At 49.7% G+C, this 21830-nt stretch overlaps 3 protein-coding genes and 1 non-coding gene across 4 annotated transcripts; 1 reads left to right on the plus strand and 3 right to left on the minus strand.

Annotated features, from left to right (window-relative positions):
* Positions 1 to 2370: 2370 nt before the first annotated feature.
* LOC117833722 (uncharacterized) lies at positions 2371 to 6487 on the minus strand. The gene is made up of 10 exons (XM_034713321.1): positions 6201 to 6487; positions 5208 to 5244; positions 4668 to 4745; positions 4172 to 4196; positions 4050 to 4082; positions 3809 to 3930; positions 3597 to 3727; positions 3211 to 3434; positions 2865 to 3094; positions 2371 to 2703 (listed from the first exon to the last, which is right to left on the minus strand). The coding sequence occupies exons 1-10, from the start codon at positions 6479 to 6481 to the stop codon at positions 2614 to 2616; spliced, it is 1251 nt and encodes a 416-aa protein (XP_034569212.1). The 5' UTR covers positions 6482 to 6487; the 3' UTR covers positions 2371 to 2613.
* A 276-nt stretch (positions 6488 to 6763) lies between these two features.
* On the minus strand, positions 6764 to 9192 carry LOC117833729 (uncharacterized). The gene is made up of 3 exons (XM_034713331.2): positions 8578 to 9192; positions 7557 to 8504; positions 6764 to 7474 (listed from the first exon to the last, which is right to left on the minus strand). The coding sequence occupies exons 2-3, from the start codon at positions 8283 to 8285 to the stop codon at positions 7127 to 7129; spliced, it is 1077 nt and encodes a 358-aa protein (XP_034569222.1). The 5' UTR covers positions 8286 to 8504; positions 8578 to 9192; the 3' UTR covers positions 6764 to 7126.
* A 239-nt stretch (positions 9193 to 9431) lies between these two features.
* TRNAS-AGA (transfer RNA serine (anticodon AGA)) lies at positions 9432 to 9513 on the plus strand. Its single transcript has one exon. It is a non-coding gene; the product is annotated as a tRNA-Ser (tRNA).
* Positions 9514 to 12424: 2911 nt separating this feature from the next.
* Positions 12425 to 14133, minus strand: LOC117842683 (WRKY transcription factor WRKY71). Its single transcript, XM_034723537.2, has 2 exons — positions 13840 to 14133; positions 12425 to 13728 (listed from the first exon to the last, which is right to left on the minus strand). Exons 1-2 carry the CDS (start codon positions 13990 to 13992, stop codon positions 12832 to 12834), a joined length of 1050 nt encoding a protein of 349 aa, XP_034579428.1. The 5' UTR covers positions 13993 to 14133; the 3' UTR covers positions 12425 to 12831.
* Positions 14134 to 21830: the final 7697 nt, after the last annotated feature.

A 21830-nucleotide genomic window follows, 5' to 3' on the forward strand; every position in this document is an offset into this window, starting at 1 on the left:
CGGCTTCAAACGCCACCATGTCAGGGATGAAGCTGCATATTACTCCTAGACTATGCCGTTGATGCTTGGCAGGTTTATTAACATGATCCAGATGTCTCTAATCACAATTTTGGCATCTACTTCCGGTAAGAAAATCATAGCCGCATCGATATCCCTCTATCCGATGAGGTCCTGTGGGTGTTATTAGCTGCACAAACGAAGATTTTCAACTCATTTATCAGTTTACAAAATCAGCAATCAGTTTGAGATTAGTTAAATTGACATTGAAAAGAAGTCTACTGTATCAATTTATTTAGTGGTAGGAAGCTGAGGAGCAACTTGTTGGGTTCGCTCGCGGTGAAGAACATTTTTTTTACATGATCTTCAACAACATCATCACCTGGGATTGTCATTGTTGGTTGATGTAAAGACTTTTATGACAATGGATGTTACGATATTTGCACAAATAAAACGATAGATAACATTATAGAAATTTTGAATGCTACAAACTTTTACCAAACAACGACCTATAGCATTATAGGAATTTTTAATGTTACGAAATTGTACAACCGATGATCCATAATATTATAGAAATTTTGAGTGTTACTAAATTTGTACAAAAGAACAAGCCATAATATAAAATTTGAATGTTTTGAAATGTACTGATTTCAAAAACGTCATCCATAAGATCGAAACAATTAATTTGAGTGACACTTATTCACCAGAAATGGAAATCTATAAAAAGTAAAATTTAAAGGGTGTTTGGATACGAGGTGCTAAACTTTAGTAAGGTCACATTGAATGTTCGGATGCTAATTAGGAGGACTAAACATGAGCTAATTACAAAACTAATTGCACATATGGAGTCTAATTCGCGAGACGAATCTATTAAGGCTAATTAATCCATCATTAGCAAATGGTTACTGTAGCACCACATTATCAAATCATGGACTAATTAGGTTTAATAGATTCGTCTCGCAAATTAGACTCCATCTATGCAATTAGTTTTGTAATTAGACTATATTTAATACTTCTAATTAGTATCAAACATCCGACACCTTCTTAGTTTGATTCACGAGAGAATAGGAGCTACCGGGCTAACCGGCTAGGATGGTGGTGTGTGTATTTTCTTAGCTAGGTGCGGTCGTGAACACGCCATGAGGAGCTAGTCTAGCAAAAAAATGCTCCAATGTTGTGAACTGGCTTAGCTTAGGCTAAGGTGGCACCCACGTGAGTAGAAAAAATCTCTCTTCCCACCTTGTCACTTACTCTAGTTGAAATCATTTGTTTATTCATTGCACCGGGTGCCCAACCAAGCTACGGGTGCTTGGAGATTCTAGCTTAGCACCAAAGCTCCAACGTGTAGCACCTCCTCCTGTTTCTCTCTCCTTCTAGCACCTCCTTAGCAAGGACACTAGAGCTGCCCTACTGAATTTCTTACCCCATCTCTTATCAACCTATCTCTCTCCTACGTATCCTTTCACGAATCTCAATCTGCAAAGTAAGCTTGGCATGGCAGATATGCCTTTCCAAAGGAAGGCACATTCGGCGTTCGGCTCAATCAAGATGGCAGAGGCAAACTCGTCAGCCTCGAGCCCTCGACTTGAGCGGGTGGGCGAGCGTTCCCCGTGGCCGTGCCGGCCGGCATGCAACCCGAGGGGGAGTGGCACTGTGACATGAGCTCAACATGAGAGTGAGGCAGATGCTCACAGCACTTGAGCTGGTAAACAGTAGCACCGTGCGAGATTTCTGTGACCAAACCGACTGTTCACAATCTCTGCACGGTGCAGTACAGAAGATCACACAGCTCGTCACATAAATACAGTCCAGCGACGTTGTGCTTTCATTCTTCTTTTGCCTCGTAATCTCATATGACTTGATAATGACAGTCAAATCAAGCGCGCAAAGCACACACCGGAACCAACAATTACTAGTCAAAAGGCACTGCGGAAATTCTGCGTCTGGATATCAGCCACTGTGAATGTTGGAGGAAACTGATCTCTGATCCCAAACAAGAGCAAACATGAGCTTCACAAGTGTCAAACACATATGTTTTCCTTTTTTGTTTTCAAATTTATGGTTTTTATATCTTTTACTCTTTTTGGTTGTCAAACACCTACGTTGCGAATATTTTGGTTAACTCGTTTTGTTTTCAAATTTATGTCTTTTGTTCTTCATAACTACTCTTTTTTCCAAATTAGATGTTCTACGAAGACTCTCTATGCTCCCTATGTATTCAGGTAGCTACTTGTAACGTAGACTGCTGGTTCTTCCTTGATTTATTCAGGCAGGTCATCTTTCTCTTTTTCAATCTGCTCATTCGATTGCTGTGACCACCCTACATTTCACATCCGGATTAGGCGAGGCAAATGACAGCAAAGACAGGTAATATGTACATGGAAGTACTGTAAAGAATCCATAAATAGACATGAATAGCTTTAGATATCAGTTGCTCCACTGTGGCTGAGAAAGGATCACAATTCTCACAAAAGAAACATTCAACTTTACGATGCCACTAACCCAACCAAGGATGCCCATCCCACAAGGACAATAATTAGTCAGTAGCTCATCAAGCTCTTCTCCCTGGTCATGTCTGTCGCTGGAAATACTGATAAAACATCACTGCCTATGTATTCAGCCCTTCAGTGAGTATTTCTTTCCCGTAAATGCTGAGAATTTCGGTTCTTCTTTCTTTGGCTCTTCCTTTGCTTCCTTCTCAGGTGCCTACGAATTGATGGGCAAAATATTAGCACAAAAAGCTGGAAGCCTGAGGCAGTTATTCCATGCATCTATGCCAACTCAAACAAGCTCTCAGAAAACAATGCAGTTCATCATTGGGTTTCCCAAACACTGGTTACAAGGCGCATATGTTGCAAAATACCAACCTTATCAGCTCGATTTCCACCAGAGCCAAAGACAAGCTTTCCTGTGGTCTTACGCGACGAACCGCCCTGTGACGTGCTGGCTGTCGAGGGCTGCACACTATTGGTTGCATTAGCTTGTCGCTTTGCAGGGCATGAGGCCAGCATATCTTTATCTTTAGAAGGCTTCCCATCCAGACGCCTTCCTGAACCAGTGAAGGGAATGAACTTTGGTTCTTCTTCAGCTGGAGCCTCTGCAAAAACAAACGCAAAAGAATTGGAGGGCCAGTGTTTCTTGTCTAAAAGTTACAGAATAAACTGCACAAAGAAGAGTAATCGCATCCAGTGATGTATAGAACAAGAGCATTACCACCAGTAGGCTCTGTGTTTGCAGGAACGGCAGGTTTTACTGGCTCAGGTTCTTTATAGTCAAGTGGTGGAGCAAAGTCAACCTCGCAATCAGTCTCAATAATACTTATAGCATTGGAAGGTTTTGTCTCCACTATATCAATGTAGTACTTCTTGTTATTATATGCTACCATGATGCTGTCACCTGTGGTTAGACAAGAAAAGTTCCGCAAAGTTTTCTCCAAGCTGCAAGAATGACGCAAACAGGTCATCAGTGTTCTTCAGGGATTCCATACTTGAATTACTCACTACTTGTATCATGTCACAATACAGCAGTCATATATAGGAGAGAAGGGTAACAGATGTTCCACTAGGATAAGAAATAGTTAATAAAAGGAAAATACTAACATTGCTTTGGGGTTTGAGATATCTAAAAAGTCTGTTGTATGAGGCTGTAACTTGACATATGTGCCCTTTGGGAGGTTGGCATTTTTTATGAACACCATATCTCCCTCTTGCAGAAGAAGATTTTGCATCATCTGATCATGACCACGTAAAGTTAGCTTCATTGCCATAATAATATCCAGAGAAGTGCAGCAGTATCCTAGATCTCAACATACCCAATATGGCATGTAGATCATGCCTTCTTCTGCAATGAACTCCAGAACACCACAATGTGAAGTCCGTTCCGCTGCCGCATTGTGGACTTCAAAAAGCATAGGATATTCAATATGCAAAGATGCTGCAGAGAAATCAAACATGATTTTTTTTTAGAACTGAGAATTTATTGCCAAATGCGTGTGTGTGAAAAATTGCTAAATAATGTAAGATAAAGAGAACTAGTCGAATGCGCTAATTTACCAAGACGATCAAGAGCCGACGGTGGCATAATAACTGAAAAGAAGCAAAGTCATAATCTTGTGAACTTCTAATGGCAAATAAAATAGATACAGAACTCAGAACTCAGTGAAACGAGCACATACTTTTGTCGCCGGCCTCAAGTTGTGGCTGCAAAAAAGGTAAAAGAGATCTCTTAAAATTAATTCGAAAAACGCAAACCAAAACTGTTATCTTGAGAAGTGGTAATTATTCTATCATTATATGTTGATAGAATTTACTGCAGGATGCTATATTGATATTCTAGTAAATCATAACAATTGCAAGCTTAAAAGTAATTCAGTGACATCCTTACAAAGGCAAGAGTCAATATAAGCATGCCAACAAGTCGCTACTAAAGCTTAGTTACTGATAATTTAAAGATATTTTACTTGATTCAATTCACAGTCATGTTGAAAGCTCCTCATTCAATAATCGAGTAAAAATTGGCATTAGAACCCAACCTATGGAATATGACTCAGATGCAAAGGAGCACAGAAGCAATGCAGAATGGAATAAGAGAATTGCTTACAGTAAAGCATGCAGTGGAAAAGTATGTTCAAATAGAAAATACGGCCCCTCATCTTAAGAAGATTTACAGACCTTATCAATGAAAGATGCAGGGTAGCAGCGATATGTCTGCTCGAAAGTGCTTCCACGGTAGCCATAGCCTTCGAAGTACTATTCATCAGAAAGAAATGTATAACTGTATAAGGATTGAGCACAATGCAGTGTGTCTCAGCAACAAATGAAATAAGTAAAAATTCTTGTATGAAAACGAAACAAGGCAGGAAACAGCTCATCCCAACTTCTCTAGTTTTGTGCATCAATAACATATATGATACGTAAAAGAAACCATAGCTTGGTTCAGATCTAAAATCAAATGCTACCATATTGGTCAAGCAATGGCAGCAAGTATCATGGAAGAACTTTGGGGGTCTGAATTCACTGCTGCACATTAGTCAGTGCTATAGACCATAAGGAATATCTCTTCACATTGTTTGACTGTACAGTGCTATTAGCTACTTCCAATTGGGAGGAGCAAGCTACTTACATGATTCCAGGGGAAGAAATTCTTGACCTATGGGTCCGATTGTTGGAAAAAGATAAGGAAAAGAACATATTTTCAGCTATAGGATTTACCATTGTTTCCAACACGAAGGTTATCCCCTTCTGCTCCCTAGAATATCAGAAACAGAAAATAAATTAAATGATGCAGAGTTGCAGACATAGCAGAGATATAAAAGCAGGCACTCGAAGTCTCGAGCATAAATCACGGCTACAAAAATAATTGCACTCACACTTGTGATCAGTGTGACAACCAAGAAAGGAGAGACAATATCAGTGTAAGTCTTGGTCAGTCCTTGCCTTGACTGAGGCTAAGAAGACACAACATCACACCAAAGAATTAACACTCACAGTAAGGAGATAACATGTTTGCAAAATGCTCGTGAACATGATGACAACCAATTATGGATGTAGAAAAATTATATCCAAGATATAGTCAGCTATAAGTCCAGTGGAATTTTTTGGAATAAAAGTCCAATAGAATTGATAACCATGTACTCCCTCCGTTCCAAATTGTAGGTCGTTTTAGCTTTTTTTAGTTCATGGATATTATTATGCATCTAGATATAGTGTATGTCTAGGTGCATAGTAATACTAGAAAAGTCAAAAAACGACCTACAATTTGGGGAACGAAGGGAGTACTCCGTGTCTGGGTAAAGGCGCAAAGCAAACTTCAAGGTCCTAATACTCACTGGCATAGCGGCATGGTACAGTATATTGATTCGGCTTTCCGCATAGCGCCCAACTTGAACGAAAATTGAACAGGTTACTTTAGCAATAGACAGTGACGGCTGCTAACCTAGCAGCCTTCCAGTAACTACTAAAAAGACGCATCTTTTACCACTCCTAGCGCGCAAAGGGGCTAGATTGCTAGCACATACGAACAAGAAGACAGTTGACAAGACGACGAACTTTGCCAGGCACAACTTCCTGAGAACTACTGATCTAATTCAAGCGCGGTAAAGGGCCTGCTGCGGGGATCGGATGGGACCGGAACGGTTGGATTGCCCTTGCCCCGGATTAAAGGGGAGCAAAATTGAGCCGACAGTTGAGGGCCTCGAGGCTTACCGAGAAATCGACGAGCCGGTGTATCTTGAGGCAGTCGGAAAGGCAGCGGTTGCGGGGAGGGGGCGGAGTAGAGTAGAGCGGAACCCTCCGCTCTGGGTTTCTTCGGGGAGAAGAAGAGGAGCTCGCGCCTTGCGCTTGCCGCTTGGTTGGAGGAGATTGGAGAGAGCCTGAAAGAGGAACAGAGGGAGAGGAAGGAAGAAGAAGCGAATCGGGGGGCGAACAATCCAGAAGACGGGATTCGGCCACGTATTGGGCCGGAAACCGGGCCGCATTTCGCTCATTCTTCTTCACTGACAGACTGGTTGAGAGCCCAAGCGTAAGAGGAGGCCTCACGCGAGGCCCGTTAGCCGCACCGAACAGGCGCCGTGTTCCTCCCTCCGTGCGGCCGCCGCCGTGGCGCCGTGCGCCCGTCCTCTGTTACGTAACGGTCGTGCAACGTCACGGATGGATCCAGCCAGCAAATGATTACTAGTATTGCGTGTTCGGCTCCCCTTTTCAGCCGGCTTATCAGCTGTACTGCACCTTATTCTCTCTCACGAAATACTATTGAATCAGCAGCAAAAAAAAATAATGCTAGTTAAAAATTATCTTATAATTTAAGTTAAAAATAGATTACCACCCAAGTTGCACGCACACGATGGCCATAGGCCTCAACAGAGACCTCGCGCTAAATCTCTGCCGAAATGATCGAGTTCTTATTTCCCTTTCTTCACGGGGCAACCGGCTGAGCAATCAAAAATGAAAAGGCCATGGTCCGCTAAAAAAAAAGAAAATAAAAGGTTATGGTAACACTGTCACAGGTAAGAGGAACTTGTACATTGTACATGTTAACCTACGGACTAATGCAAACGCCGGGCATCGTGCGAACGCAAGCTGTACAGTACAGCAGCCCAGTACGGCGCGCTGCAACGCGAGCAAGCGCGAGGTCACTGTCCCTGTCCGTCGTGCCGCGGCGCCGCCGGCCGCCCCAGCGCCAGCGCGGCCGTGTCCTGCCACAGCCGCGCCTCCATCTCCTTCTCGGTCAGCCTCCGCTCCGCGCGCCGCAGCGCCGACTCCAGCGCCGCGATGCGCTCCCTGTCCCGCCGGTGCCGGAGCTCGTGCAGCCTCCGCTCCAGCTCGATCGCCGACACCCCTCCCTCGTCCCGCTCGCGAGATGATGACGATCCGTTGTCGCTGTCGTCAGGATTTCCCCCGCCGCCGCCGCCGCCGCCGAAGCGCCCTCCTTCCAGCTCTATGAAACCGTCGTCGTCGTCCGACGGCGACTGCATCGAACACTAAGCAAACACAATCCTGCCGATCAGCGAATCGAAACGTGCCAATTTCGTCGCGGTTATGTGTGCAGACAAGTATCCGTACCTCAGGAGTTTCTTGCACGGTGTCGCACTTCCACTCTAATGATGGTGGTTGACGCTGCACGGGCTCCGCCTCGAGCTCTGCTCCCAGCGCGTCCGTTCCGGCGCACCTATCAACTTCTTCCGACGTCCTCTTCCCGTCCTCGCCTCGCCCGATCTCCAGGCAGTTGGTGCTCGTGTCGGAGACGCAGCTCGACGACGCGGTGGTCGTCGACGACGACTGCAGGTTGTTGTTGCAGGTCTTCGGCATGACAACGGCGTGATCCGCTGCGGCGCCCTTCACCCTGCCGGCCTCGTCTCTGATCTCCTTCAGGAGCGCCTCCATCTGCGCGCGCACCTCGGCCATCCGGTTGAGCTCGACGCATGTCCTGGCGAGGAGGAGGAGCATGCTCAGCCCCATGCCGGTCTGCGCCGCCGCCGCCACGCTGCCGGCGCTCCGCTCCGCCGCGCCCGACGAGGAGTCCGCCGACGACGCGCCCTCCTCGCTCTTCTCGGCCGCCGCCGCGGTCTCCTTCCGGCCGCGGCCGCCGCTGCGCTTCCTCCTGCCGAGCCCACCAAACCGGATGCTGGCGCAGGTGAACCGCGGGAGCCGCAGCCGCGGCGGCGTCTCCGGGGAAGGCTGCGAGGCCGCCTCGCCGTCCTCGCCTTCGCCAAGGTAATCGTGGATCGTCCTCTTGCCCTTCGTCGCCGCCGCCTCTGCTTCGCCAATGTCGCCGGCGCCGGCGCCGGCCATCGCGTCCGCGCGCGCGAGAGGTCACCGAGCAATGAACCGCCGGCCGGACGGGCGAGCGAAGCACGCGCGTCGAGTGGAGTGGCGTGTCCCCGTGTCGAGTACTCGAGTGGATCAACCGAGTGGTGAGAAGAGGGGGTCCGGGGCGCGGCAACGCAGATGGCGTTAGTACGGTCGGGGCGCGGGACACGTCGGCGCGTTCCTGTTGCCGGACCGGGGCAGCTGCCCCGGAAAAGAACATTCCATTAGGACAGAAGATGAAGAGTGAGAAAAAAGAAATCGTCAGATTCCTCACCGTGGTTTCCCTGTGTCAATGTGAGTCTCTGGATGGACACCGTGCATGACATTGCCATCACACCACCATTATCTTGGGAGATTAACTTAACACAACACAAGTGGAAGTGTACTGAACTCCTACACTGGGGAAGAAAACGACCATCATCAAGCCGTCCCTTCCCAGTCTGATGCATGTAGTCGCATGTCGTGTCAGCATGGACCGCGCGCCGGCGACTAGTCCATATTCCCCCAATCATTGATCGGCTGGCGACGACGCAGCGCTGGAGGTCGCGCCGGTGAGGGCGACCCGCCCGTCTGGAGAGGCATGGGCGTGAATGCTGCAAGTGTCAAGTCCCCATGGCCCCGCGTCGTCCAGCTCCCCGCCATGGACCCCGCGACAAGCTTAACCCCAGAAGCAAGCGGCCAGGAATGGCGATTGATTATTAGCTAATTAAATCCGGCCTGCTCGTGGTCTGACCGGCCGCCGCCGATGCAGGCGGAACGCGTCGGCGTCGGCGGGGGAGCGAGCTAGCGGCGGGTGGAGGTGGGGGGCCTGGGAGGGCATGTTGGCGACTTGACGATGGGCAGGTGATCCAGCACGGGCCGGGATCGATCTGATCTCAGCTGCTGTTGACGGATTCGAACGGGTCGCCATCGGCCGGCGTGGAGATTGGTAGTTGGGGGAAGCGTCCAAACGGTGCACTGTCCGATCGGTCCATCGGGTCTCGTCGCCCCGTCGAGCTCGCTCGCCAGTGCACAGCATAAAGCCGGCGATCTCGCGGGGAGGAAACGCACGACACGGCACGCAATAACTGCCCGCCCTTGTGAATTTTCGTTGTTTTTTAGACATAATTTTAGGCCGTTAGCATGAAAGTGGTCGTGCCGGAGTGGTTATCGGGCATGACTAGAAATCATGTGGGCTTTGCCCGCGCAGGTTCGAATCCTGCCGACCACGATTATTTTAGTTCGTTTCTACTTTTTTATTTTGGGCCGTATGCAGCCCACTTTTATCATTGTCATGGGCTTATGGTGTGACCGGCTGAGCCAGTTTGTAAGGCCCAGATGAGGACGGAGAGAGTGCTGGACCGAGCTTCTTCTAGCCCGTTATGCAGTTTAATTGGGCTATGTTGTTCTTCCAACAATGTTGCATAGGCACCGTTCTACGCATCTCTCCCTGTGACAAGAATCATTTTAGGCAAAGATTATTATACTCCTTTCCCATCAAAGTATATATCGTTTTAGAGTTATACACATATAAAATGATTAAGAAAGTGGATGAAATGATTTTGTTGCGGGAATCATTGGAAGGACGCGTCATTTTCTTCTGGAGGGTATAGGTGAGCCATTTTTAGCTAAGGAGGCATAATACAATCAAGTTGAACCAATTGGGCAATGCAAGTGGCCACTTTGCCTCGACTAGAAAGCACAACTAGAACGAACGTTTGTCCTAGCTAGTTGCGCTAAAAAATGCGCCGCAAAAATTTACTCGCTATTTTTACTATCTCCACCCCTGGAAGAAGTGGCATCAGCTCCTTCCCTTCCCTAAACGGTGTAGCGCGTCAATAATTTGCGCTTTGTGGCCGCAACATAATTTGCACGATGTCCTGTTTGGCAACATACTCATAAACTTTCATAAACTTAGTACCTATCATATCGGATGTTTGGATACTAATTAGAAGTATTAAATATAGTCTAATTACAAAACTAATTGCACAGATAGAGTCTAATTCACGAGACGAATCTATTAAGCCTAATTAGTTCATGATTTGACAATGTGGTGCTACAGTAACTATTTGCTAATGATGGATTAATTAGCCTTAATTCGTCTCGTGAATTAGTATAGGGGTTCTGCAGTTAGTTTTATAATTAACTCATGTGTAGTCCTCCTAATTCTAAAGAACTTTAGTACCTCGTATCATTAGGATCAGTTGCTAACGTTGCGCTCTAGAAGTTTGAAGTACTGTCCACAGACAGGGACGTGTTTACGTGCCGACTGTTTCTGAACTCTGACTGAGCCCAGCAGACAGCAGAGGGAATCTCAGACGATAACCATGCTCATTTTTCTCTTTCCTTATAATAATCTCCGAATACAGCAACAATGCTTTTCGGAGCTCTCTGTGCTCAAAGATTCGTAAGATAGTACTGGCAGAATTGTCCTCAGCGAATAATCGACGGCTGTAGCCTTTTATGCTGAGTTCCAGCAACTTGCAGTACCTATCCCGGATCCAGTTTTTCTCCAGAAAACATGCACGTCGAGGTCCCAGGTCAGGCTGGCTGGCTGCTCCCGGTTCTCCCCGCCTAGTCAAACGTGGGCCGCTGCGTGAAGACTTGTACACCCAAAAGTTGCAGTCGCGCGCTTGACTAGGCGTATCTTACGCAGTGCCGTATACGACCACCGGACCACGGGACTCGATCGCTCCGTCAGATAAAAATCCAAATGGAAGCACACTGGTTTTCCACAGAAAACGGAGAAAAGAATATGCCCGGCGAAAACGATAGCTACCAGACCAGACTAGACCAGAGCAGTAAGCTAGCTGAGAGCATCATCTCCTAGCTAGTGATTAACTAGCCTGTCCCTCCGTAACGACCATCCAACACACAAGCCTGCCTGACGAAACTGCATCTCCCAACCCAAATACTAGTAGGTTCAGTTCAGTAACTGGAAAACAAGTGAGCTCCAGCTCCAGCTCCACCGGCGGGCGCGTGCTTGAGCACGCTGCAAGCGAACGTGTCTGGGCAGGCGCAGGTCCCATGGGCTTGACCTGCCGCTGCCGCCGAGCTCGCTCGCCGTCGCCGTCTCGACCGGGGTGCTGGGTGGAATCCATCATCTCATCTCCCCGGATCCAGCTGGGCGGCGTGCGGAATGGTACGCGGATTGCGGCGCGCGCACGGTTGGCTGGCCAGCGGAAATAGATTATTAAACACACGCAGCGGTGTCCCGGTCAATCGGCAAGCCAGCTAGTGGGCCGGCGAAGTGAAGTCCGTCCGGTCGGTCGTCCACCGCCCCATGTTCTTCCGGCCGCCCCCGGTCGTCCGGGGATCGCGACGGCCGACGACCTCCGAACCTTCCTTCCCCGTGAAAGGACCGAACCATCGCCGGACGGACGGACAGGCTGGATCGCGACCGAGTGACGGACAGAAGACGAGACAACACACAGACAACTCCGTTTTTTACTCCTGTTTTACCTGCCCGCGATATTTCCAGAAACTACTGCAAATCGATCGCCCTTGCGCCCTAGCCTTCGTGACGGACGAGTGAGGGAGCTGCCTGGACGGCATGGCGGGCGACACGGCTGTGGCGGGCTGCCGTGCGCCGACGGCAAAGGGGCGAGGACGGCGGCCGGGTCGTGGAGCAGCGGACCCGCCGACCCGCACGTGTTTGACTGGCGCCCGTCTCCCGCCCGGCCGGGGCGATCGCCCACGGCGCCGCGGGGCCCGCCACCGCCAGCCCCCGCCGTCGCGGCGGCCTTGCGTTTCCACCCAGCTTCCTTTCTCTCGGCCCCGCGGCGAGATGCAGAGTCAAACAACAACACAACACGTCGCACGTGGGTCACGGCCAACCCCGCCCGCCGCGGGCGGGGACGAGGGACTTTCCTCGTGGGCCCGTCCCGCCGGGGTCGCCTACTTTTCGAACCCCCTTCTTGTAGCTAGAGCTTAGTCCGGCGTAAGCGCCCGTCTTTTTATGGATAAGACCGAGGAAGATCGCGGGGACCGGGGACCTAATGGTGGGTGGCCCACACGTCAGTCTCGCCCACACAGTTCCTGATTGGACGAGTGCGGAGTGTGTCTACTACGGAGTACACCCAATGAAACTTTGCAAATTCATTCCAGACTTGTTGTCGCGATGATCACGTTTCAATCAAACGGAGAAAAAAATATAGTCAATTTCAATTGATCAAGGGAAAATTGATGAACACTTTTGTGTGCCTACAATGAATTGTACATTTTTCGTGTGTTTCCTGTGCTATACTTCGATCTGCTACGACGCTCGACCGTCGCCGGCCGATCGGATCACCCGCCGTGATGATGTTCTTCCGGTCCGCGCCATGCGCGGATGCGAGGTGTAGACTCGTCTTTCGATCGCCGTGCAGAGCTGCAGACCTCCTCCGTGTCCATTGTTCTCGCAATTCTTGCTGGAACAGTGAGTGAACGGAGGCGGCGGCGGCAGTAGCAGCAGTGGGGAGGAGGCCAAGCCCAGTTGGCCACCATGGCTGCAAGAAATTTGAGCAACCAAGAATCTCTTGTGATGGTGTCGCGAATTTGTTTCGCTAGTTTAATCCTTGGTCGGCGAGAGCTCGAGGATGCGGCCGGAGAGCGCGGTGACGAGGGCCGCCTTGAAGCTTGGGTCCCGCGTCAGCGTCATGGCCATCTGCTCCGCCAGGTTGCGCCGGATCAGCTCCGACGCCGCGACGGCGTCTTGCTGCGGCTGCTGCTTCTGCTGGTGGTGGTGGAGCAGCTGCTGCGGGTGGTCAGGCGACTGAGGCGCCGCCGCCGGGGCAGCGGGCCTCGGCGGCGACGGCGGCTTCGCGGCGGCGTTCTTGGCGTCGTGCGGCTGCTGCTGCGACGACGGCGCCGGCGGGGGCTGGCCGTGGTTGTGCTCGCCCTCGTACGTGGCCACGAGGATGGTGTTGTCGTCGGCGCTCCGCTGCACCTTCTTCTTGACGGGGCACGCCGGCGCGAAGGAGCACCGGAAGTAGGCCCGCGGGCAGGGGTTGTCCTTGGTCACCTTCTGCCCGTACTTGCGCCACTGGTAGCCGTCCTTCACCACCAGGCTCAGGTCCGACGGGTCCGCGTGCACGTACAGCTTCGACACCTTGGGCTTGCACTCCTCCCGGATGCGCTTGCACGGCTCGCCGGAGGTGCACTCCATCTGGTCTGCCAGGCCCGGCTGCTGCTGGCCGCCGTTCTGCAGGCCGTGCTGCGGCGGGTGCTGCGCCTGCGCGCCCGGCGCCGCCGCGGTGTCGAGGCTCTCGCTCGTCTTGCGCTTCCTGGACGGGGAGACCGATCCGCCCTCCGACGTGGACGACGGGTTGTTGGTCACGCCGGCGGCGACCATCCCCGTGTACTGGCTCCGCAGCGCCTCGTACTTGGCCGCCACCGCCGTGAGCGCCTCGGCCAGGCGCCGGTTCTCCTCGCCCATCCGCTGGAGCTCCGTCTCGAGGGCCGCGACCTGCGCGTTTCAAGGATCCATTAGACTCGTAGCTCATCAAACACCGAGCTGCTACTAGAATCAATCGATCGATCGATCAGCCACGCCATCGATCGGGGGTCGTGTTTATACCTCTGGTTCTTTCTTGAGAGGCTGCAGGAAGTTCTCCTCGACGAGCACCTTGGGCTTGGCCATGGCGACCGGCGCCTGGTGGCGGCTGAGCGGCGGCAGGCCGACGTGAAGGTCAAGGCTCAGGGAAGGCTGGCTGCCGATCCATGGATCCATCTGCCGATTACTAATCCCCTTCGATGTCTCAGAGCAGGTCAACAAGGCTGCAGAGCGCTCGATGTAGAAGGAGACAGGAGAACGAGGGAGGAGCTGGAGGAGTAGGAAGAATGCCTGAGCGTGGGAGGGCAATGGCTGGGGACGAGCCGCAATATATAGAGGAGGGACTCGAGGACTAGGAGGGGGGAATATAGAATGGTCCGTTCTCTGCCGGTCTCTGGAAGCGGGAGACGAGGAGGAGGACGCTGAGGAGCTAGCAGCGCACGTCACCATCACCCGCCCCACGCACACGCGCCCGTCGTCTTCGCCCTCTTCCTCCCGGTCGCGCAGCGAGCCAGCAGCTGCCTGCCCGAGACCCAAACCCAATAAACAAACGGGACGGCGGGGCCCGTGGAATTCGCGCACGCGGATGTGGTGGAAGAAATCGGGGGAGGGCCGGAGAACGACGAAGCCACGAAGGGGAGTGGAGGGTGCTGGACCAGCAGGGCACGTAGGCGACGCGACGGGCCCCGACCGCGACGTTTCTTTTAGTGTTTTGTCGCGAGTGGGTGGGGAGGTGAGCTTTGAGCATGTCGGCCTGCGGACGCGGATGAGCGGATGGAGGAGGAGGTCAGGAGGGTGATGACGACGGTCGCCGGGGGGTTGGGTGGTGGTGGATCCGTGGGTCAAGAAAATACACCACATGCGTACAAGATCCGGGCGGTGTCGCGCCAACTTGCTCTCCGTGTGTCGGAATTGCCCCTGGGTTTTCCTGCTGGGGGGAGCGAGGACTTCTTGACCCGCCTTTTGGAGCCTAGTTTAGGAGTAAGCTGGCAGGTTTAGCCCTCCTTTTTGTTTTCTTTTCTTTTTCAAATCCGTCTGGAATTTGATTCCTTTTTTTTGTTTTGTTTTTTCCCTTGTAGTGGCTCTAGTTTAGGACTTTAATTAGGTGATGAGGTAAGATTGTTCGTCTAGACACAAGAGTATTCTTGATTGGTGGGGCTTCTTGTTTGGCGAGCTCCAAAATTGTGGAATCAAACCCGGGGAACTGTCAACAAGTAATATTGCTGTGCCTTTTGCCTAATTCTGACCAGAACATTCTTTCTCTGGGGAGACGAGACTCCCATAGTGCTCGTCGCACGGGTCAATGTTACACCATTTTTTATGACCATTTGCCGATGTTTAAGGTCGTAACCAGAAGCTGTTTTTGACTGACGGCGCAGCCTCGACGCTAATAAATTTCCTTTCTAGAGGGTGCGGTGGGAGCTAGTGTTAGGGCGGGTGAAACTGAAAACGCTCTTTGTTTCGTGCTCCGTATATTCAGTGGACCTGGACAGTGCTCGGAACAGGTTAGAGAGGGACTTGGCATTGACAGGAGCGGAGAAAGAACGGGTAAAGCTCACGCAAAGGACTGCCGTGGACCCGACCGGCTATTAGGGAGACTCGGTAGAAGTAGAACTTAGCAAGCTTGCTTGTTCGCGTCAAGAGTTCCAGTCGGGCATCAGTTGGCGACGGCGTCTCAGTATTCTGTTAATTAAGGTTCATCTGAAAGAACTTACTTAGTACACGTGTGCATTCTTAATAACCCTGTAAACCACAAACACAAGCATTCCTACCCACTACGGACGTCGTCGCCGGGAGACTTCAGACTTGACAGATCCGTAACTTGCATGACTCCTTCATTGGTTAACCACGGTGCAATTCTGCGTAAACAAGCTGCATGCAGGTGCCTAGTCAGCAGTCTTCCACTTGAACTAATCCTCTTGCCTTGCCCAGGAGAACTGTACAATATAAAAATGGGAGTTCTCACGCGACGTCCCTGTCGGGCCACAACTCGTGCACGTGTGAACTCACGGCGCGCCGCAATCCGTTGCGGCTCGCGAGACGGACCCGCGGCCACCACCACCGGTCCACCACCATATTTCTATCCATCCCTGGCATCACGGGGCGTCTGCTTGCACGGCGGACAGCAGCAGTTAATGTGACTGAGAGAAACTTTGCATCCGGCACCTATCTCGAACGCATTATCGTGTCGACGACGAACAGGAGAACCTGCATGCACTAGTCCAAGTTCGCCGCCGCCTGATCCCTTCAATTGGTCACGTCGTCGTTCACGTCCAGGCCCAGTACAGCTCTGCCGTTGACCGTAGCAATAAGCATCGTAGCGTAGGATCAGGATCGGAGTAAGTAACCCGCGTATAATACGTTGACGTATTCCTACTAGGCATTGTACGTAGCTAGCGGAGTTACCTTAACGGGTAAATCCGCGGACGGATATGCTAGTGGTTGGCACCTGCCACCTCCTGGGTTCGGACGTTCGGTAACGGTGAAACCATAGGAGCTAGCACGTTCTTGGTGCAGTAAATTTTGAGCGGTGAAAGGCATGCAAGGGAACTCTGATCTCTCGATTTTCAAGCGGTGACATTGTCTTGGCGTTGGTTTTTTTCCTTCCTCGCGACGTGACAGTCCAGCTTGCGTAGCATAGGACAGGCCGCGGTCAAGGGACGGTTGGAAAACGGAGGCGGCAACAGTGACCGCTATGTAGCAGCTGGATCTACCTCGGTCTACTAGCTCCCACTTGCAAAGAGTCGTGGAAAGAACGGAGAAACTAACAGTTTACTACGGTCACTGTTGGAGACCTGGCCTTTTGAACGGGCGCGAGCTTCGCGTTTCCCTCTTCAGTTCTCCCATGGTGCGTGGTCAGCCTCTCTAAAATGTAGGGCGCTTTTTCTCACCACGAAAAAGTCGTAGTACTGTAGCACTTGACAAGATTTGACTCGCCGTTAGTCAAATTGTACGTGTATGTTTAGTGTATAGTGAAAGTTATGTCAACAGTAGATTTGGTATTTAAGGTGGTTTTGAGATGACAGTATGATTATATATGCAGCATTGACAAAAAATATTGTAAGATACTCCCTCCGTTCCAAATTGTAAGTCATTCCAAGAATCTTGGGGAGTCAAAGTATCTCAAGTTTGACCAAATTTATATGATAATATAATAATATTTATGATGTCAATTAAGTATCATTAGATTCTTTATCAATTATATTTTCATAGTATATCTATTTGATGTCATAAATCTTTATATTTTTCTCTGTAATTTTGGTCAAACTTAGATGTTTTGACTCTCCAAGATTCTTGGAATAACTTACAATTTGGACGGAGGGATTACAATTTGGGACGGAGGGAGTAAATTAAAGGTTGAAATCTAAGTACCCCAAATAATTTTCCTCTTCTCGGAACAGTATCGATGTACCACTGTACCGGCCTCTGAAACTGATTTGGAGTATCGATTGGTTTCTTCAACATGGAGAGAGAGCATCGATCGCAGTTGCGACCTGCTGTTGCCTCGCCGTGTTCTTCACGGAAGTTACAGTATGGCACGTGCCAGCCTTTGGACTGAGCTGAGCCGAGCAAACTGCGGCGCGGTGGCAGACAGGACAGCGTGTAGTGGATTCTACGTGACGCGTGTGGTGCCCGCGGCCAAGCACCGGAAGCAGAGCGCACCCGGGCAGCCCCACGCCACGTGTCAGGACTCAGGAGATGGGAGCAAGGCGACAAGGCTAAAAGCAAACCGAGCTGCGAATCCCCAGCCCCAGCAGGCCGGTGTTCTCAGGTGGGCCCTCCCCTTTTGACGACGGCCAGTGGCGAGTGCGTCGAGTCCAAAGGCCCAAACGAAAGGCGCAAAGGGCAAGCGCCAAGCGCGGTGGTGGGCGTCGGCGCTGGACCTTGACCGCCGGAAGAAGAAGGAACTTTCGCAGGTTCGTGCCCGCGTCCAGTCAACCGTTCTGTTCTGCTCTCTCCACTCCTCTCCCTCCTCTCGTTCCGCATCGCATCATTGCTTGCGTCGTCGCCGGGCCTCGCAGCTGAGTGCTGAATTACCTTTTTTTTTTTCCTTCTTCCCTCAGGAGATGTCGGCCTCGGTTCCCATCGTGTCCAGCTGGGTACGCGGCGCAGGGGATGATGCATCATGCATGCATGTGCGTGGACGCCACGAGCCTAACGGATGGGCGATGGAGTTTGCTATCGGGAACAAACAAATCACATTCCAAGTTAGTACGGCCTCAATCCTAAAATTTTATAATCCTAAAATTTTATGGATCGTATAAGTTTGCACCGAAATTGAACTTTATGATATGAAATGGGTATATTTAAGGTATTGTTCCTAGATTATATAAGTTAAATTATGGGTCATGGTAATATGGTGACCACTTGGAAAACTTTTCCCGGTGTGGTTTCATGATGTTCTTTTACCTTACTACTTTTGTAATCTAACTTATATAATCCATGAGGGAAACAATATATTGAACTTTTCGCTTGATCAGACTTAGCTTGATCGATTTAGAATGCCTTACATTTTAGGATGGAGATAGTATATTCCTATATAGGAATAGCCAGTAGGTGTAGTAAGAGCTAAGGGGGTGTTTGGTTCCACGGACTAAAGTTTAATCCTTGTCACATCGAATATTTAGATACTAATTAGGAGGACTAAACATCAGCTAATTGTAAAACCAATTGCACAGATGGGGGCTAATTCGCGAGACGAATCTATTAAGCCTAATTAGTTCATGATTTGACAATGTGATGATACAGTAAATATGTGCTAATCATGAATTAATTTGGCTTAATAGATTCGTCTCGCGAATAAACCTCCATCTGTGCAATTGGTTTTGTAATTAGTCTATATTTAATACTTCTAATTAGTATCTAAATATTCGATGTGACAGGGACTAAACTTTAGTCCGTGAAACCAAACACCCCTTAAGAAGGATCACTTTATCAAGATCCCTAGCTTCTCCCTCAGTCCCAAATTATAAGTCGTTTCAGCATTTCTAGGTTCGTAGCTTTTGCTATGCACTTAGATATATATTATGTCTAGATACATAGCAAAAGATATGAATCTTAAATACTAAAGAGACCTGCAATTTGGGACGGAGGGAGCATACAACATCAGTGAGGAGGTTCACGGTTAGCATTGGCGCAAAACCATGAACAGATGATTTTACCGAGATGCATGCATTGCAACGTCAACAAATACATTTGACAAGATGCATATACATGGAAACACCAACTGTCCGACTCAAAAAACCTACGGCTTGATGAGAGTTAGTCGTGTGGTTCCCCTACTCCATCAACGAATTAAGACGGGAACTTGCTAGCGCCCAGACGTCTGGTGGGAGACGTTCCCATCGGACGGTGGGTCCAGGAAAAGCACCAGTCATCTGCCACTAGCAGATTCCTATCGGATACTCTAACGGTCTGTCGTAACATGAATCGATGATGTCTGCAACATCATAGATGGAAATGTGCAATATCAAAAATATTCTAAATATATTCTAAAGTAGCTCATTGCATTGAACCAATTTTAAAGAAAAATCCCACCGAAATATCACCAATTTTAAAGAAAAATCCCACCGAAATATTGAAATATTTTTCATGTAACAGCGATCAAAATAATCTGCAACAATCTCATCGCAACATTCATAAATCAAAGATGCAACACCTTCAAACATCAAGTGCAACATCACCGTCAAATCTCCCATTGCAACATCACAGATTGTCCTTACAACATCTCAAAACATCTTTTGTAGCATGAGAAATCATCAATTGAAACATTCGAAATCAGCCAATCAATCATCCCAAAATCTCGTATTGCAAACAAACAATAAATGCAACATCTTAAATTTGTTGGTGCAACATCCAAATAATTCACAATCCATAAATCACATGTTGCAAACAAAGCACCTGAAAATCCCTCATCCTCCTTGCCGCCCATCGACGGCACCGAGGACCGTAGCGAGGTGATCGTCATCGCTTCCATTACTTCCTGCCCCACCACATCGCTTCCGCTCCCCGCCACGGTGCTGCCTTGCTTGCAACAGTAAAGAAGGAAGCCTCACGGATGTGGTGGATGCATGGTTCTCAATGGCCAGGACCACCTCGCGCGTTGATTGAGATGTACATGGAGCACGGGGGCTAGAGACAGTGCTCCGCCGTCTGTGCCCATCAACGGTGACTAGCTGGAGATGAGGAATAGAGCAACATCATCAATGGGTGGGAGAGGAGGAGGGCGCGGGCCGAGCGGAGCAGCAGGAAGCCAAGCAGGCTGGGGAGGAGCCGAGCGGGGCGAGGCACCATATCCTCCGTCTCCAGGTGGAAGAAGAGCAAAGATAAGGTAGGATGAGAGAATGAGTGGTCAAACGCTAGGGGAAAATATCTGCTGGGCAGATGTGGATGGGATACGACCACATTGTCATCCATACATCTATGGACCCACCAGAAAGTTTGAACAGTCCTAGATATGGGCTGTACACCGAGACGTGTCAGACATGGGGACTACGGTGCAAGACAGCGTGGTCTACATGGAGGATAAGAACTAGTCGAGGATTAGGAAACTACTTGTAACAATTAGAGTAGGACTCTCTAATCGAATCCGACTAGTATTCTTATAAATAACCGACCTGTAACCCTACCCCCAGCTATATAAGGCAAGGTAGGGACCCCCTCCAAACAAGTTTAATCAATACAACAGAACCAACACACATGACGTAGGGTATTACGCGACATAAGCAACCCGAACCTGTCTAAATTGTGTGTTCGAGTTCACCTTCGAGTTCCTGATCTCGACGAGCCCCATGCATAAAACACTACCTCGAGCACCCCCTTAGTAGGTTACCGGGTCTGAACACCGACACACGTAGACGTCAGATTTTACTGATCGGGTCGGACGCACGATGCTGAGCATTACTGATTAAGACTCCTGGTTTAGCATAATATAGCCATCGACAGATGCCTTTGACAAGATGCATGCATGATATTGGAACGCCAACTGTCTGACTCGCGAAAAACTTATGGATTCCATTGACAAGAGCTTTCTGTACGTATAGCCTAGCCTCGTGTCAACCTGGAAACGAGATGGCGGACGTCGCGGTGGTACAACCAAATACAATCACTCTCTGGAAAAAAAAACGAGCTATAGGAGAATGAACTATGTTTTTAGTTGACCACGTACGTGTACGACGTGTCACAGGACTCGATCATAGCATAACCCAATAACCATGCGCGCGTGCACGGACGACCTGGAAAAGTCATCGTCGTTGGGTCCTCGGATGCTCCATCACCGCCACAGGTCAGCGGTGCACGTACGAGGACGTTTTCTACTTTTCTTAATTCGTAGAGAGCTGCACCAGCAGCCGAACGCGATGGCAGATCGATCCATCCACCGGGACGAGTGGACAACTGGCGAGCGGAGGAAAAGTCAGACCGTGCCCCAACACGTACCGGCGAGCGAGTCTGCGGTCGTCTGTCCGGCTGCGAGTGCGTTGAGCGCCGTGGACGCTGCGGATTCGCTTGACCTGTGGTTCCGACCAACCATTTCTGCATGTGGATAACGAACTGCGTCAGAACGTACTCGAAAGCAGGATTTGGATAGTGCTCCGCTCCACCAAACTCTGACCTCGTCCGAGTGTCAACGACTGCTCCGTCCCAGAGTGCGCGTGTCAAACTCGGCAAGATGGATAGATCCACGTGTTCCACTCTTATTTTACTGCTGCTGCTACTGTTAATCTTGGACACTTGTGTTCTTCGTTCGAAAAGGACTACGGTAAATTGATTACCAAGATGATGGGAAAAAAAATCCAAATGGAGGTGTTTCTCACCGCTTCTACGTTCTATTTTTTTCCACTACCACATCTAGAGAAGATTACTTGACGGAGAAGATTGATAGGAGATTCCTTAATGGAAATAGTCTTTCAACCCTACCCTCAACCCTAACCGTTGCTCACCCTCCATTTTTTAGATAATGGAAAAAAATATTCCAACTTCAAACCGCTCATCAGACCGCAATTATTATAGACACA

Source organism: Setaria viridis, chromosome 1 (assembly GCF_005286985.2).
Source record: "Setaria viridis chromosome 1, Setaria_viridis_v4.0, whole genome shotgun sequence".
Classification (NCBI taxonomy): domain Eukaryota; kingdom Viridiplantae; phylum Streptophyta; class Magnoliopsida; order Poales; family Poaceae; genus Setaria; species Setaria viridis.